At 42.0% G+C, this 15,534-nt stretch overlaps 1 protein-coding gene across 2 annotated transcripts in view; it reads right to left on the reverse strand.

Moving 5' to 3' along the window:
* csmd3b (CUB and Sushi multiple domains 3b) overlaps positions 1–15,534 on the reverse strand; it is a 353,421-nt gene that overhangs the window by 89,407 nt on the left and 248,480 nt on the right. For both annotated transcript variants that reach the window (XM_018731974.2, XM_029248376.1), the window contains exons 25-31: positions 14,960–15,086; positions 13,341–13,543; positions 12,552–12,743; positions 11,175–11,313; positions 8,847–9,034; positions 7,905–8,099; positions 6,703–6,819 (exon numbers count right to left, since the gene is read on the reverse strand). In XM_018731974.2, the coding sequence (XP_018587490.1) occupies positions 6,703–6,819; positions 7,905–8,099; positions 8,847–9,034; positions 11,175–11,313; positions 12,552–12,743; positions 13,341–13,543; positions 14,960–15,086 (1,161 nt within the window). The remainder of the gene's footprint in view (positions 1–6,702; positions 6,820–7,904; positions 8,100–8,846; positions 9,035–11,174; positions 11,314–12,551; positions 12,744–13,340; positions 13,544–14,959; positions 15,087–15,534) is intronic.

Raw genomic sequence — 15,534 nt, forward strand, 5'->3', positions numbered from 1 at the left:
ATTTCCAACCATTAAATGACTAATTTCACACAGTGAAAATATTTCAGTCCCTAGATGGATTTTATTATTTATTTCCCTTTTCAACTGGATATTAAATATAACTTGTTGCCAAAAAAGCTCCATCCCATCAAATACTCTCACTAAAAATAAAACATTTTACTTTGTATTGTAAATACAAAGGATGCATGTATATGCTAAAGACATGCACTTTTCAAGATAGAATGTCAGCACCAAAAACACAAATCACAAATAATATTTATGTCCCAGAACAAATGGAACATAAAAATCCAGTTGAGAACATTATGAAATATTTTTCAAATTTTAATTTTTGTTGATTGGATATCATTGGTTATATGAAATGGAGGTTTCATAAAGCAGAAAGAATACCTTGTTTTTAATTTGGTAACGTGAGAAGACCCAATTAATGGGTGTCTTTGAATTATGGTGCAAACCTTTGGTGTACCCTGAGCTGGAAACATGAAGGGAGGCACTCAGACACACACACACAGGCTCAGTTTCACTCTGATTACACACATCCTCCAAATATTAAGCGCTCATGTAAAAGATATCTGCTTTAGAGGTTAAGTCGCTGTCTTGTCCATGGTGAAAATCCATGTCTGTTCACATTTATCGCTATAACACAGCAATTTTCTTGGTTAAAAAAGCCATCTCCAGACTTTGAAGATGCTTCCGCTATATATCACAGGCGTAATTTACACAGGGAATGCTGGGTACATGTCTCTGGGACTTTTTAAGAAGAGCAATTTTGTCCATAGCACTTTGTGGGTCTTACTAGACATTAGCCAGACAGCCGGGTCCCCACACGTGAAATCAAAGTTGCGCCGCTATGTTTGCACATATCAAGAAGGCACAGCTTTTTGTACGTTTTCATGGTAGGTTTACTCTTCTTACCCCACCGTAAAGTCAACAAATTACTTTTGCTTAATTGGATCTCTCAAGGAATCTCCCAAAGGGTAAAAAGCTTTCAGAGCACACCGAGTACCTGAGTACTTTAACAACAGGCTCTACATCATCGACACACTCACAGGGACCTTCGGAAAACTCGCACGCATGCTTGCACACACATGCTCGCAGAGGCAACCATGATTTGGGCAGGGTTCACCTCGGGCTTCGCTACTCTTGTTTGTTTTTACATTTTCGTTCCAGCCTTTCTATACCTGGACTGCATGGGGTCGATAAATAAAACAAAAGAATGAAGTGGAGAGCGAAGGTGGTGGTCCCTCTGCTGCTGAGATTTTGGAGGACAACATTGTACTTTGAAAAAGCGAAGATTGCTGCCTTTCAGCCTTGAGGAAAGGGCCGTTGAAGAAGTACAGAGCAGTGGGCTTCAGACAAGGATGATTTAGTGGGGGTATTAATCTCGGTGTCAAAGCGTTTCAAGTGGCACTCATTAAGATCGCCTACAGATTGGAGACAGTTTACACTAAGAGTGATTCGAGACAAAGAACACCCAGATCCACCCTAGGAATGGAGATCCTGCAGTAATGATGGAGCTTCTTGAGTATAAACATTAGTGTGGGGAATCGATGAAACAAGTAGACTGAGGGGAGGGACACACACATCCAAATCATGTCTGAACATCAAAGGCACAAAATACAAATTTGCAATGCTATTTCATCTCTACTGGGAGACTTCATCCAGGTGGTGATTTGATCTTAACCATTTTTTTGGTATGCTTATATCTAGTCCAGCTCAAGCTCACAGAGCAAGCCTGTTGCCCTCAAGTGAACTTCACATCAAACAGAGCTGGTCTGAGTCCATGAGGCCCCCATTTCATGTTTTCGCCTGTCAGGATGTAACTCGCTCAGCTCACCTCCCAAGAGGCGCGGTTTGGTGAGGGGAAATGTTGTGTGAAATACAGGAGAAGGAGTGAAACGCTGATAAATAATGAACGGCACGCAAAAGGGGAACGCGCACGATCAGCGAGCGCTAGGTCTGGGTCTTGGGAAACTTCACTTATCAATGAATGATACACTTTGTACTGGCTTCGGAGCACTACAAGGGGAAAAACATCCAGTTAACCTTCCTGTCTGGTGTAGTGTATGGCTAGGAGCTTCATGCAGGAGGGCAGGGGAGGACAGAGGAAAAGGAGACAGGGAGAGGGAGTAATTTTACTGTGCACAGTAAAACTCTCCACACGCTCCAAGACATGTGAGTGAAGGCAGGAAAAACCTTTTCTTTCAGCCCCTTGGCTCACATCAAACTAAAGGTTTGCCATCCAAAGCTCTGGAGCACATGCCACTGATTACAAATATCTCTTTCACATTCACTTGTTAATAACCACATTTTTATTGTGTTTCTCTTTGTCGAAGCAGTCAGGCACTCATTTCAGTTTCATATTTTTACCGTAACAAATTACAGAAGAAAATATGTCAGCATTGTCATGACAGTAATACTTGTACTCTGACATAGAGGTTACAGTAGGTGGACACATTATTATTATTATTTAACCGAAAAACACTTTTCTGCAAAGCAACCCTTGATGGGTCTTTATACAGCTGGGTAGTTTTTACTATATCAATTCAGGCTAAGTGTCTCACTCAAAGGTACGAAGGGAGGAGCACTGATTCATGCCTGGATCCTTTAGATGCAAGACAACAGCTCCAGCTACACCTCCAGCCGCCTGCTAACCATATGCCAACAGAAAAATTGAAAACATTAAGCATTACGCTCTGTGAAGTGAGCTTTGTAAGTATCAGATCTACTGTAAACTTAAAAGCTTTTGACTGGCAGAGGGCCTGAAAGTAATTATCAAAATATAGTCATTATTCTTATGCTGTAATTGTGCTGTCCGTAGTTATACCATTAGGTCTCGTAGGTATTCATTATCGTATAAATGCTGAGTGTCAATGAAATATTTTATTTATTTTTACAAACAAATCTTGCAATCACCCAAGAAATATTCTAACCATTTTCATCCATGGGCACGGTTGAGAGAGTAAAACGAACATGTTCTGTCATAAAGTCATCAGATGATACATATTTAATCTGGCATAATTTAATTAAGGATTTGCACTTGGAATGAAACTACAATAATAACATGGAAACAAAACATTTACAGGCCACAGAAGTTGAAACGAGCCTCTGAGTGCATTAACAAGGCAGAGGTCATTAAATATTGAGCGTTGAAAAAAAAAAAAAAGAGGCAGATTATTGTAGCACCTGATTAACAAAACCACTTAAAACAAAAAAAAAAAAAATCATAAAACAACCAGCGCATCACTTTACTTTGTAAAGTTGAAAACATTTCCCGTTTGTTTGTTCTTTACAGCGGCAGCAGGCGAAGTTAGCGCACATCACACCCTCCAAAAGAGTTTAAAAATCCATGAAGCCGATAACACTGCGCAAGGCCCATGGCAATTAAAACAGATTGCCGTAATTGTAATTTAGCAGCTTAAGTGCGACTGTTGTATTTTTTTTTTTTTTTCGGCTGCAATATTTAACAGTTAGTGATCATTAAACTTTTTAGTAAAAACACCACTGAGTGAAAGCTAGCAAAGAAGATCCTTCCATGTGTTCACAAAATGCGCCCGAGGCATGCAATGGGCTGTAGTGAATAATTTATCTTCTAGACTAAACCTGTCATTGTTTGAAATATTGCTGCTATCATTCTTCATGACAGAATAATGAAACATTAAAAAAGGCTACAGAGCGGTGCGCTTTTTTAACAGTATTCTGATGGTACCAAATACATTTATGAATGCAGTATGTGAGTACCTGTAGGCATGTATAGATATTCAAATAAGTGTATGGGCAAGTGCACACTGCTGGCGGACTGCAGTGAAATGGTACCAGTCACATTATCGGAACACCTACTGTCTCTGTGTCACACACTGTGACACAACACCCACATTCCCCAGAACAATGAGGCGTGGAGGGCAGAGACCCCTGTCTGCGTGTAACCTTCTCCATGGATGTGCTGGACACGTCTGTCACTGTTCCCCACAGAAGTGCGATCTCACTCTACTGGGTAACAAACTGTACTGGTCAAGCAGTCCTCCGAGCACCACGGTTTACCTGTCATCGCACACCACGACTCGACACAAATGGGACCAAGAGCTGGGAAACTCAGGTGGGCGGTAATTTCTAGTAAACTGCGGTCAAAAGTGACAAAAAGACACGCTATTTCAGTCAGACATTTCCAAGCCATTTACTGCTTTCTGTGCTGCTGGATATGAAAGCTGAATCATAGAATAACACCAATAAATGGTGCATAAATATGTTGTCAGATTAATGTATTACTGATGTTCCTTTGGCCTTCTTCGAGAAAATCGAGTTGAAAAAAAGACTGTTTAGAGATCAGATGCGTTTAAGTAATTTTATATACCTTTAGACCACACATGAAAGTTGTGCTGAACATTGCTTTGACACTTTAAGCTGTTAATCATCCCTACTGGCCCTGAACACATGACATAATATTTCAGGCACAAGGTAAAATGCCAGCTTTTCTCTGCAGGTGTTCGGTTTAGCGCTCCTCTCTGTCATGGCAATATTTGAAACTCTACAAGAGTGCCACTTAAAGCATGAAAAATGTTTACGGGGCGACGGGCGCGTGTGGGTTATTGAGGCACAGCATCCGCATGTGACCCACGAAACTAATCTCATCGCCGTGTGGCAGTCGGTCCATGATCACACAGTACGTATTTCAAATAAAGGCACAGGGCTGCATGGATGTTATGTTTGTCACATAGGAAGTGTAGGAGACAGTGGGCGGCCCCTTTAGCCCGACAGCAACATGCCATGAGAAAACGGGGAAAAGAAAAAAAAAAAAAAGATATCTGAGGAACTAGCTAATTTAAGATGAGAGCTCAGTTTAATTTCATTGGCCACCATTTCGATGCGCTGATGTGCACAGCTATGTGTCACAAGGGAGTATCTTTCGTTCGGTAATTCAAAAAACGGCACCAGTCGAACCTTCTCATGTCTCAGTCTATAAAAACTAATGACTCAATCAGCAAACTGCAGTAACAGAGAAGCAACCAGAAATAATATAGTGTATATGTTTATGCATTATGTTCATGATAGCCATTTCACCTGAGATAGAAATTCAGCAAAATCAAAGAACTGCAGCTCTCTGGTGGTTTCGTAATGCATTCCGAATTCAGGAAAGCAGGTGAAGCTTACTGGCTTTCATCTATTTTTAACACTATGGATCATTTGAAATCTATTTCTAGAAACTCATTACCATTTCTCAGGAATATTGTTTCTATGCAAATATACTGTAATTCAAACCGACAAATTCCAAAACCTTCCTACATCCATCATTAACGCTTTCAGGCTTCTGTTTATGCTTACAATTACTGTAAATACTTTGTTTATTTAAACCTTGCTTGCAGCAACGTGTCAGACGATGCATCTAAGACAAAATAATTAACAATTATTACTTGGCATCAAACGCTTTTTCTTAACCAATGTGAAACCAAAGACAATTTTAATTGATTTGACTTCGACTTCTGGAATATTCTTTACTTGTCACTTTGTAGAAACATTGCTCTTTATATAAACTTTTACTCCGCCTTGAACCATCAGTCTTCATAATACATAAAACCATTTAATAATTTTCTAGCAAAATATTTAGTTTCAACATGCTTCAACTGCATAAAGCGATCACTGCAAGGCACCCATAACGCCAGTGTAAAAGCTACACAAAATAATTCTAGAGAACATAATTTACAAACAGTTTATAAATGCTAATTAGAACTGACAGCAAGAGACAGTAGTAATAAGACAACTGTTTTGGCCACGCTATTGGCAAACCGATCCTGTCAAACTGCTACAGGCACATGTGCATATTGACAGGGAGCAGAATGTGTGAGAAAAGGGTGAATGGCAAAAAGGAGAGTCGTGCATAAAGTGAGGTTGTAACTCACATACACTAATACAATAACAGATACATGATAAGTGTCTTACAATCTAAGTCACTGAGAGTGATGAAACTGTTCATTCCATGTAATTTATGTTCCCAATGAAGTTGTTGTATGCGCACATCTTTCTTGATCTCGGCACTTCTTGAACAAATGACCAAGGAACTCACCAAACCTACATTTGCGGGACTACAGTATGATGCAGTTTCCAAGAATTCATATTCACAAGCATTTCTAATTATGGGACTGATTTATCCCAGCAGTAGACTAGTCCAAGAGGTGAAGGCTGAGATCCACTTTCTGAATTTATAAGACTAAAAGACACACATGGACACTGGCAGCCGTAAAGGTTCTGATGACCATCTCCCAGTCTGCATGTGAGAAGGAAGGAAGGGATCCATCTTCGAGCTTGATGAAAGGGAGGGCACACCCCAATACCCCATTCCTCCAGCAGAGCTGCTGGCTCACCTGTGTGTATAGCTTTCCATAAGAGGGTTCCTTACACCATCCAGATGCTTCTCCGGCAGCACACACTATAGCAAGTCTGCATCTCGTTGCTAAGTTACAGGTGAGCTTTTGTCTACTCATAACACAAATCCTCGGGCAGAAACCAGTCATCAGGAAGAAATGTAATTCCTGCGGCAGCAGAGGGGCTTAGCACCATTACTGCCGAGTGTGGATTTCCAAAGCATTAAAAAAAAAAAAAAGAAAAACACTCGCAAAGTGGGAGAACAACAATGTCGTTTACTTATAATCTGAGCTCGATGCGAGCGATCCTTGTCACAGAGTGTGCAAACTGAAACAGAGCAGCCCTTACCGAATTCTCTGGGGACGGAGATAGCGTACACACAGCTGTGCCCTGCCGTGTAGTTCCTCGGGTAGTTGGGTGACAACACGGTGCCCTCGGTGCCCGTCGACCGGCTGCCACATGGTGCTGCGTGGAGAGGGGGTAAAAGTCAGGGAGGCCGGTACGAATGGAGCAGCCTGCTCCTTTCGAGCTGCTCCTCAGGTTATTTATCTAATATGCCAACACTCCCACTCGGCCTGCAGGAGAGAGAAATCACACATTTCCCTTCCAGCAACCAATCAGTTAGCTGCCTAGCCAAAATGCTGAACTTTTGCATTTGATCATAATTCAAACTGAAAGGTACATTTAGCAGGGACATGCCTGCTTAGTTCCCACCACTGTGTCATTAGGAACAAACAAACAAAACAAAGCAACCAAGTCACCTAAGAGTTAGGTACTGGAATTGCTTTTCTGTTGTAAATTACAGCCATGGGTTCACTGTAATATCTGACTTATCAGAACAACGAACCCTTTATGGATCATTTATATGGTGCCTTTAGCTGTTTCACTCCATTACTTACATATTTGCACTGACCACCACCTGAGAGTGGACTAGTGTTGCAGGTGACTTGCTCTTGGGCCACAATATCCTAGTCAGCGAGCCAAGCTGCCAGGTGGGCAGTATAGGAGCGAACAAAATCCCATTTGTCAAGGGCACATCGCTGACAGCCGCGGGGCGCTGGAGCGGGGCACGACGCTGCTAAGAAAGACAAGCTGGGCAGCCGGCCGGTCTGTCCCGCTGGCTGGGTCTTAGTGACACGTTCGCCCTCGCAGGAGCTGAACATCCCCCTCAAGGTGCACTCATGCCAGTAGGTGACAAAGTAACAGCAAAGTGCCTACCTGAGGTGCCCTCCATTCACACTGGCACTTTAAGCAACTGCCATTGTGATCAGCCAGCACCTCCTTTCTGAGCAAATTACAAGAAAGCCTTGATTTCCTAGTATCCGGATGGTCATCAAACAAAACCTGGCAAATTAGCTTTGACCTTGATACTCAACTTGTGCAGACAGCTTTCATTTCATTATATGGCGTCTGCATAATGCTGTTGTACGTCTTCATTCTTCTCATCAACCATGATGAATACGATTTTAGCTATCTCATGTGAGCTGCACAGAATGAGACAGAGTACAGCTGCCTCCCGATTCAAACAGGACATTGGAGCAAAGACATACCTTGACAGCTTGGCAGGACCCTGTTCCAGCCGGGCCGGCCGTCGTCCCCCATAATGCAGGTGAGGGTGGAGTAGCCCTGCAGCACATACCCAGGCTCGCAGTAGAAGGTCACCGTGGAGCCGAGCTTGTAGTCGCTGCCCAGCCTCGTCCCATTCATCACGCTTCCGGGATCAAAGCACGATTCTCGGAGCTTGGCTTTAAGGAAACACAGGTTAACCCTATTTTAATGGGGAAACTCCAGCTTACTAATGAGAGGAGGACACCTTCTCATGAGACCCACAGATCCCATCAAAGCTGCAGTCAGAGATAAGGAAGAGAACAGAAATCATACAGCTGCAACCAAAGTTTTCTGAATCTATGAACTGCTACCATATTTTCACTTCCTTATGAGTGTTGGCCAAAAAGTCCCACATTTATTTGCCTATAACGCAACACCCAGAAGCATCTGTAATTCTCCAATACTCTTTAATATCAGCATTCTGGTCTCACACCAAATATATGCTATATTACTATTCATTATTAATGCCATTCTTTAAATTCTCATCAAAAAAGTAGTTTGAGCCAGTGAAATACTACTTGTGTTTCTTCATTAAAATTATAATTCACATTTAAAAAGAGTTTCCTATACTCTGATCAAAACCCATCCCTTGCAATAACATGAAGTTGCCAAACTCATATAGCCCATTAACGGCTTTCTGCATGTACTTGCTGTTTTATTTAGTTACTTCAAGCCTTCCTTGGTTCACGCCGTATTTATACTCTAGAAATGGAGTTTGAAAGATGATGAAAATTTTACATATTTAGTTCCCTTAGCTTTTAAAAAGGTAATGCTATACGAATCCAAGACTGGGATCCTACTGTACGTCTGGCTTAACTGTGAAAGATACCCAGCTGACATGAATCCGATCCCGTCGCGTCTCCAGCTGCCGGACGCTGGCCTACCTTTGTACTCGAGATGAAAGCCGGCGTAGCTGACGGAACCGTCGCTACGGAAGGCAAGGTACATGGTATTGGAGCTGCTCTCAATGCGCTCTGGCAGCTTGCTGTCCTGGAAGCTGCCGATGAGAGGGCTGCTGCTGTCTGGTCCGTCATAGATGTACAGGAAGTCGTAGTTAGGTTCGATGCTGAAGCTGGGGATGGTAGGACAAAATATTTCAGTAAACAATGACTTATAATGGATCAGAGATCATAATCAGACACAGTTTTGTGGAAAAAAATCATTTTACACGGTTTAAACTTGCTTAAGCAAAAACAAGCACAAGTTACAGTAATTATCTTTATTTATTTGTCACTCTTTGCAACTGCCTCTATTGTTCTTGTTAATAAATGTTACAGGATTTGGAGTGTCAAATATCCCTGGTTTTTTTGGAGTCAGACAACATGGTGTTTAAGTGAGCTGTGTATTTATTTCTAGCACTGACAGATGATTGTGAAAAACATTAAATTGCATATCAGCTTAACAGCTGCGCTACTTTTCAAATTTAGTTTAAATCCATGAATTCAATCCCATTATAAAAGATACAAAAGGCAGAAGAAAAGCAGTATCAACTTTCACTGGGCTGCATGCATCCAGCAGTGTGAGTGCAAAAAAATTAACATAGACACATTTAAAACATTGTATAAAGTGCAAGGTTTTGGATCAGTACCATAATTTGCATTTACGTGTGACTGAATCAGTTCTGATTAGAAAAGGGTGCGCTAAGTAAGATTGCCACACTTCACTGAACCGGTATCTATAGCTAACGGCTCATTTGGAGATAATAGGAATCAAAACAGGGGAAAATTCTCTGCATCACAGTAAAAAAAAAAGTAATTAATTTTTGATAACCAGATGTGTAAGATTTTTTTTTTTTTTTTAGCTTTGCCTCTGGAGCTGTCACTCAGAAAACAATTAGCTCAGTGGTAATTGAAAAGGGAACAATCACAGATAATTCTAATTTGTAACGATGAAAAATGAACACAGAACTGCCAGCGCAGGGGTCATTTTTAACGTGCATTTGCATTTCTATAAAGAACATGTTTCATGTCATAGTGTTTTTAGACAACTGTGTCAGTAATGGACTGTGTAATAGAACTGTTTGAACGAGGACAGAACAAAATGCTCCATGAGACCGCGCTCAGGTCACGAACTGCAGTTTGTCAAAAATTCAGCAAACAAATGCATATTGCTAAGCTCTCTATTTAAAAACATATTTTGATATCTAGAGAACGCTTCTGTCTGCAGAGTATCAGGTAGCATCCAGCAAGGTTTCTAGAAGGTCCTTGCTGTTGTTCGGTTCTTAAGAATGGTAGCTAACCTGAACTGTCCTACTGAGACACCAAGATAAATAAAGTAGTACATTTGTAAGTGGCTTGGATAAAGACTTTAGCCAAGAAGGGGGAAAAAAACAATAGAAGCTGTATAAGTAATTATTCCTGGCACAGAGCTGATACCCAAAATGGCTATTAAAGAAAGGCAGGACCTCTGAGTCACTGTTATGCCTTCAGCTGCATGTCTCGCCAGCCATGTGCTCTAGTGATGTCTTGCACATCAGAGGAGTACATTTCCAAAAGCGCAGGAGCTAAGGGGAGCTGCCCAGGCATCAGACGTGGGGAACTAAGCAGGACGCGTGTTTAGCGCCCCATGCAGAACATTACTGTGGGTCTCCATTAAAATTCAGCAGCATTTTTGGCTGTGGGGCTGAAACTGAGAAGAAATGTCACCTTTTGATGAAGGTTGAGGGGGGGAAATTTTACAGTACGGCACTGAGCTGCTGTCAGCTTTAAGCCGGAGGGTTGGCAGGGGCCCCTGTCAGCTTGCCCACATGCCACGGTATCCGTCTTTAACCTGCCACGGACCGCCCGCAAAGAAAGTGGCTCTTCTCCGAGGCCCACGCCAAGTTGCGGAAAGGTTAAATGAAAAATGGGCCCAATTAGCAGAACTATTTAACTGTGAAACATATTTATCAACTTTCTTTTTATCTTAATTAGCCCCATAATTCTACACTGAAACATCCCGCTACACCTTAAAGGGAAGCTTTAATGAAACCCAACGTTTGGTTCATTAGCGACACTGGATTGTGAGCTGAAGCCCAGCCGGGCTAATTATCTGCTACGCATGAACTAGGTGTAAAAACAGCACCACTGGTTTCATCATTGCATCATGCATGTTCTGCGGCTATGCTGCGCTTTCATAATTCACAAATGCACGATATGGGGACCGGATCCAAAGCGGAAGCAGATACAGATGGAAACATGAGTCCAAAAGAGACAGTCAAGAAAAGAATGTACCTGATGAAAGCTAATGACAAAACGTAGTCCGAGTTGACGGCTATTAACCAGTCACAGTCTTTGCTGTGGGGATAAGGATGGGGGTAGTTTGGGGACAGGATAAACCCAGATGATCCTGTCAAATTCCCTCCGCAAGGAGCTGCAGACAAAAGCACAGCATACATTACAAAAGCACACGAACTGGTAATGTAGCTCATTTATTGTGCATGTCACTTAACAAGTGTCCTACATTTCTGGGAAGTGCTATAAACTTTGGGGGAACATGTCGGCTATTTTCCTTCTGGAAAAAAGAAAAAAAAAAAAGTTTCCAGCAGGTGTACTCAAACTTTTGACTGGCTCTATCATATATATATATAATATATATTTACAAATTACTTACATTACATAGTATAACATATTGTGTTTTATATATATATATATATAAATATACAGTATATATATATGTATGTATAATGTATTATTATAATTTGTCCCATTTTAACTCAAATAAAAATGTTTGCAAAAAACATGGTAGGCAGGATTACAAGGTTGCTCACTGCTAAAGGAATGTCTCAGGAAAGAAAAGAACAAAGAATAAGATGCTTGTTTATTTCTCACTTTATTCAACCCGACGCCAACATTGTGGAACACGTGACAACAGTTTGTTGTCAGTGAACGGCTCGACTTTGAGGGTTTTATCACATGTTTGCAGGGCACACTGTTCATTAGGGCCTATTTGTCTGCGAGAGAAGCACCGAATCTTAATGGCGCTGTCAAACGCTGCTTACGTGTGACGTGGCATTCCCCTCCGTGGGCTGAGCGGAGGTGAGGGTAGAGGCACGGATGCATGCATCGTCGTCACCGCCGCCCGCGTGCACTCTGAGCAAATCCCCGTCACCCGTTCATTGACGCCAGCGTGAGAGGGGATTTTAATGATTGAAATTTACAGGGCATATCATAACGTTATTGATGCCTTGCGGTGCCACGCGTGCCCCGCCACTGGCCGCACACCAGATAGCTTTATTTGTAATGTTGTTATTTACGGCTCACTTAACGCCTGCGGGAGGCTGTGCTGAGCTCTGCTTTGTGTGCATGGCTTCATCCCTTTCCTTCTGCGAAACAGTATGCTCTCTGCTACTTACACACAGAAATCAGGCTCTCTGCAGAAATTGTGTTCCTGTCTTTCTCTCCTGCTAACAGCACTCGCCAAATTGCTCTTGGGAGTCTTAACATTAGTTTTTCAGAAAACAGCAATCGCTAAATTACTTGCACGCTGCCAGAATTGATGACTTATTTTTAAACACTGCAAAAGCATGTCCTTATTTCTAACTAATTAGTATAGGCTACGAGCAAAGAAAAATTTAAAAACTGAAACGAGCTTTTGCTTCAGATATTCACCTATGCAAACTGGAGGGCTGGGCTGCCAGTAGTATCTGTTTTCCACCTGGATGCAGGTAATCTTCATGTCTCCCTGCAGCTCGTACCCTGGGTCGCACTGGAAAGTCACAGTATCGCCAGGCTCCCGACCGTCTCCGTTGCGACTGCCGTTCATGGGCACCCCCGGGTCCCGGCAGGCCGTTGCCACGGAACCTGTGGGTGCAGAGGGAAATGGGGGTCCTCAGTCAGCCCGCATTACAACCCGACCGGGCCCATCCATCACGGTCGCATCAATTGGGCCAAACATTCAGCTGGCCAGTTCATGCTTCACCACATTTTTTTTGGGTACATTTGAGGAGCAAATGTATCAGGCATTAAATTGCATGAGTCTTTCCAATTAATGTAAAAGACACTTGAGGCCATGATATGAGTACTTTGGCAGAAGGTGGTATAACTATTTAACTAATCTTAATGAGTCACTTTATAATTAATTAGCCATCTAGACAGTAAAATTGCTTTTCTTGTTCCTTGTTCCACAGATTAATCTCAAGTTGTTTCCTTTGGTGGGGAAATCAATTCGCCTCAAAATTACAGGAAGTGGTATCAGTGTGCTGAAGAGGAGATGAATGTTAAATTTAGCGAATGACATTAAAATGTAAAGATTTAGTGTTAAATGAATGGAGCACTTTTTTGCCGTTCAACTCATGTTATTCAAGGTGTTTTTGTACTTTCTAGGATTACTGCATTCCCGATGGGATGGGCCCATTCAAGGTTATGTTGTAATGCAAACATGGGTTATTAAAGACTCACTGGAGAACTCGATAGCGAATCCTGACTTGCTGATGTAGAAGTCCGTCTCAAACTGGATGGTGACCTGGTTGAGGGTACTGTGGATCCCCTCAGGGAGCAGGGAGCCACTCAACTCCCTCAGGGACATCTCGTTCTCCGGGGGGCCATCCCACACCTTTAAGATGTCATGGGAGGCCTCTGTGTCGAACGCCAGGAACTGCAAGCTGCATGGAGCGCATCAGGTTGAGCAGCAGTACCACAATACAGACACAACAAACCCCTTTATACAGTTTTGAATGATTAGAATGACACACTGATGTGTAAAAACTGAGTTACTAGTTATTCATTTATCTGACACTTTTTTCCAAAGCAACTTACAGTGATAGGGTTCTACTCTAAGGTGCTTAAAGTAATTGACCCATTTATGTAACTGCATAATTTTTACTGTATCAATTAAAGATATTTACCTTGATGAAGGCTACTGCAGGAGGAGGTGGGATTCAAAAATGTTTCCCTTGATTTCAAGCAACAGCTCCAACCACTATACTACCTGCTGCTTCATGCTGGTCTTTGCATACATATGAATATTATTCTCTAGGCATTGATTGTTTTTAGTCTTGGGGCTCTCATAACATGTAATGGGTATGTAAAACCACTAAATGTTAGTTCTTATGCCGTGCAGTATGGGCAGTCCTGCCCTGGCCATTACCCGGTATTAAAATGCAATAATTGTTTTATTGAGGACATCTGTTGCTGCAATAGACCGATTTGCACCATACAGTTCTTCTTCATAAGCAGGTTCCTCCTTCTAGCAAAGCTACTGTTATATGTGCTCTGCTCAATTCACAACAATAGTCACAAATAAATCACAGTAATAGGGGAAAAATGTTATTATGTCAAGCATTGTAATTTCCACAGATGTCAGCGTTCATTCCAGTAAAGGACTCTAACGATGCTGTTGGTGTATCCACCTTTTAAAAATAACTGGGTGCTAAAGGTGTTTTAAAAGGCAGCAAAGTCCTCATGCTTTTTTTTTTTTTTTTAAATCTGTTTTTGTAAGAAACAAACCAGTGAAAAAAGTTAAAACCACAGAATTGTAGCAGGGCCAACATACTGTAAAGCTCCAGAATTTAGAAAGTCATTTCAGCATTTAGTTGCATTTTTGTATAAATTACGATTCAACAGACAGAATAAATCACAAGGGTACTCATGATGTAAGGTAATGAATAAAAATATGACTTCACTTGTTTGCCTTCAAGGTTACACTACTTCGGCTCCATACAATACTAATAATTGAGTCTATGAACTGCATTTGTGTCTCATTATGGTATCACCCACAGGCTTTAGATAGGCATAATATGAGAAGCACAAAGCCATTCGCGCAGTCTGAACTGCAGATGTGACAACGGCATCACAAAACACCTTGAAATGTGTTCTTGCTACTGCCTTTGAAGGAAATGCTTTCCCTGTTTTTTTCTTATTTTGATGTCGTCTTTAGGACCCACAACTGCGTCCTTTACAATTCCACACTGATGCTGAAATGACTGGTTCAAGCACAAGGATGTATAAGGATGCTACAATGGCAGAGCATGTTCTTGACTTTTACCACATTCCATGTACTGGCCTACACATCACATTACCTGACAATGTTGCCTGAGTCCACCTCAATGACCCAGGTGCAGCGCAGGTTGTTGTCATAAGGGAATGGGTATCCCGGGGATAGGATGCGACCCGACGACTCGCCTTTGAATCTTCCTCCACACTCGGCTGCATTGAAGGGAGGGGAGGACAAGAGACCTTTATAACAACCCAGTGGAACAACTGGCATGCTGCCCAGAGCTTCGCCTCAGTGGCGTTAGACTCACCACTGTACATCAAACATCACTGTACACTTACAATACCTAATTCCACCGGTCAGGGGTGCTAGCAAGAGTGTCTAACATAGCGGAACACACATACATACTATGTGCTTGGAGCATTCAGAAAAAAGCAGTCATCTGCATGAAAGTGTTACCACATTATTATTATGTTTTTCGATTGTCAATGTTTAGCGTCATCATAGGGTTTTCCCTATCCCCCTCAGCAGACACCATGTGGACACCTCCATGGGGACAATGCTGTGCTGTTGCTTTGACTGGGGCAAGCTGAGACACACCCCGGCTGCCTGGTGCCAGACTTCTGCCAGAGCTACCATAACTCGCATGTTATTACTCCG

This window comes from Scleropages formosus, chromosome 23 (assembly GCF_900964775.1).
Source record: "Scleropages formosus chromosome 23, fSclFor1.1, whole genome shotgun sequence".
In the NCBI taxonomy this organism is placed as follows: Eukaryota; Metazoa; Chordata; class Actinopteri; order Osteoglossiformes; family Osteoglossidae; genus Scleropages; species Scleropages formosus.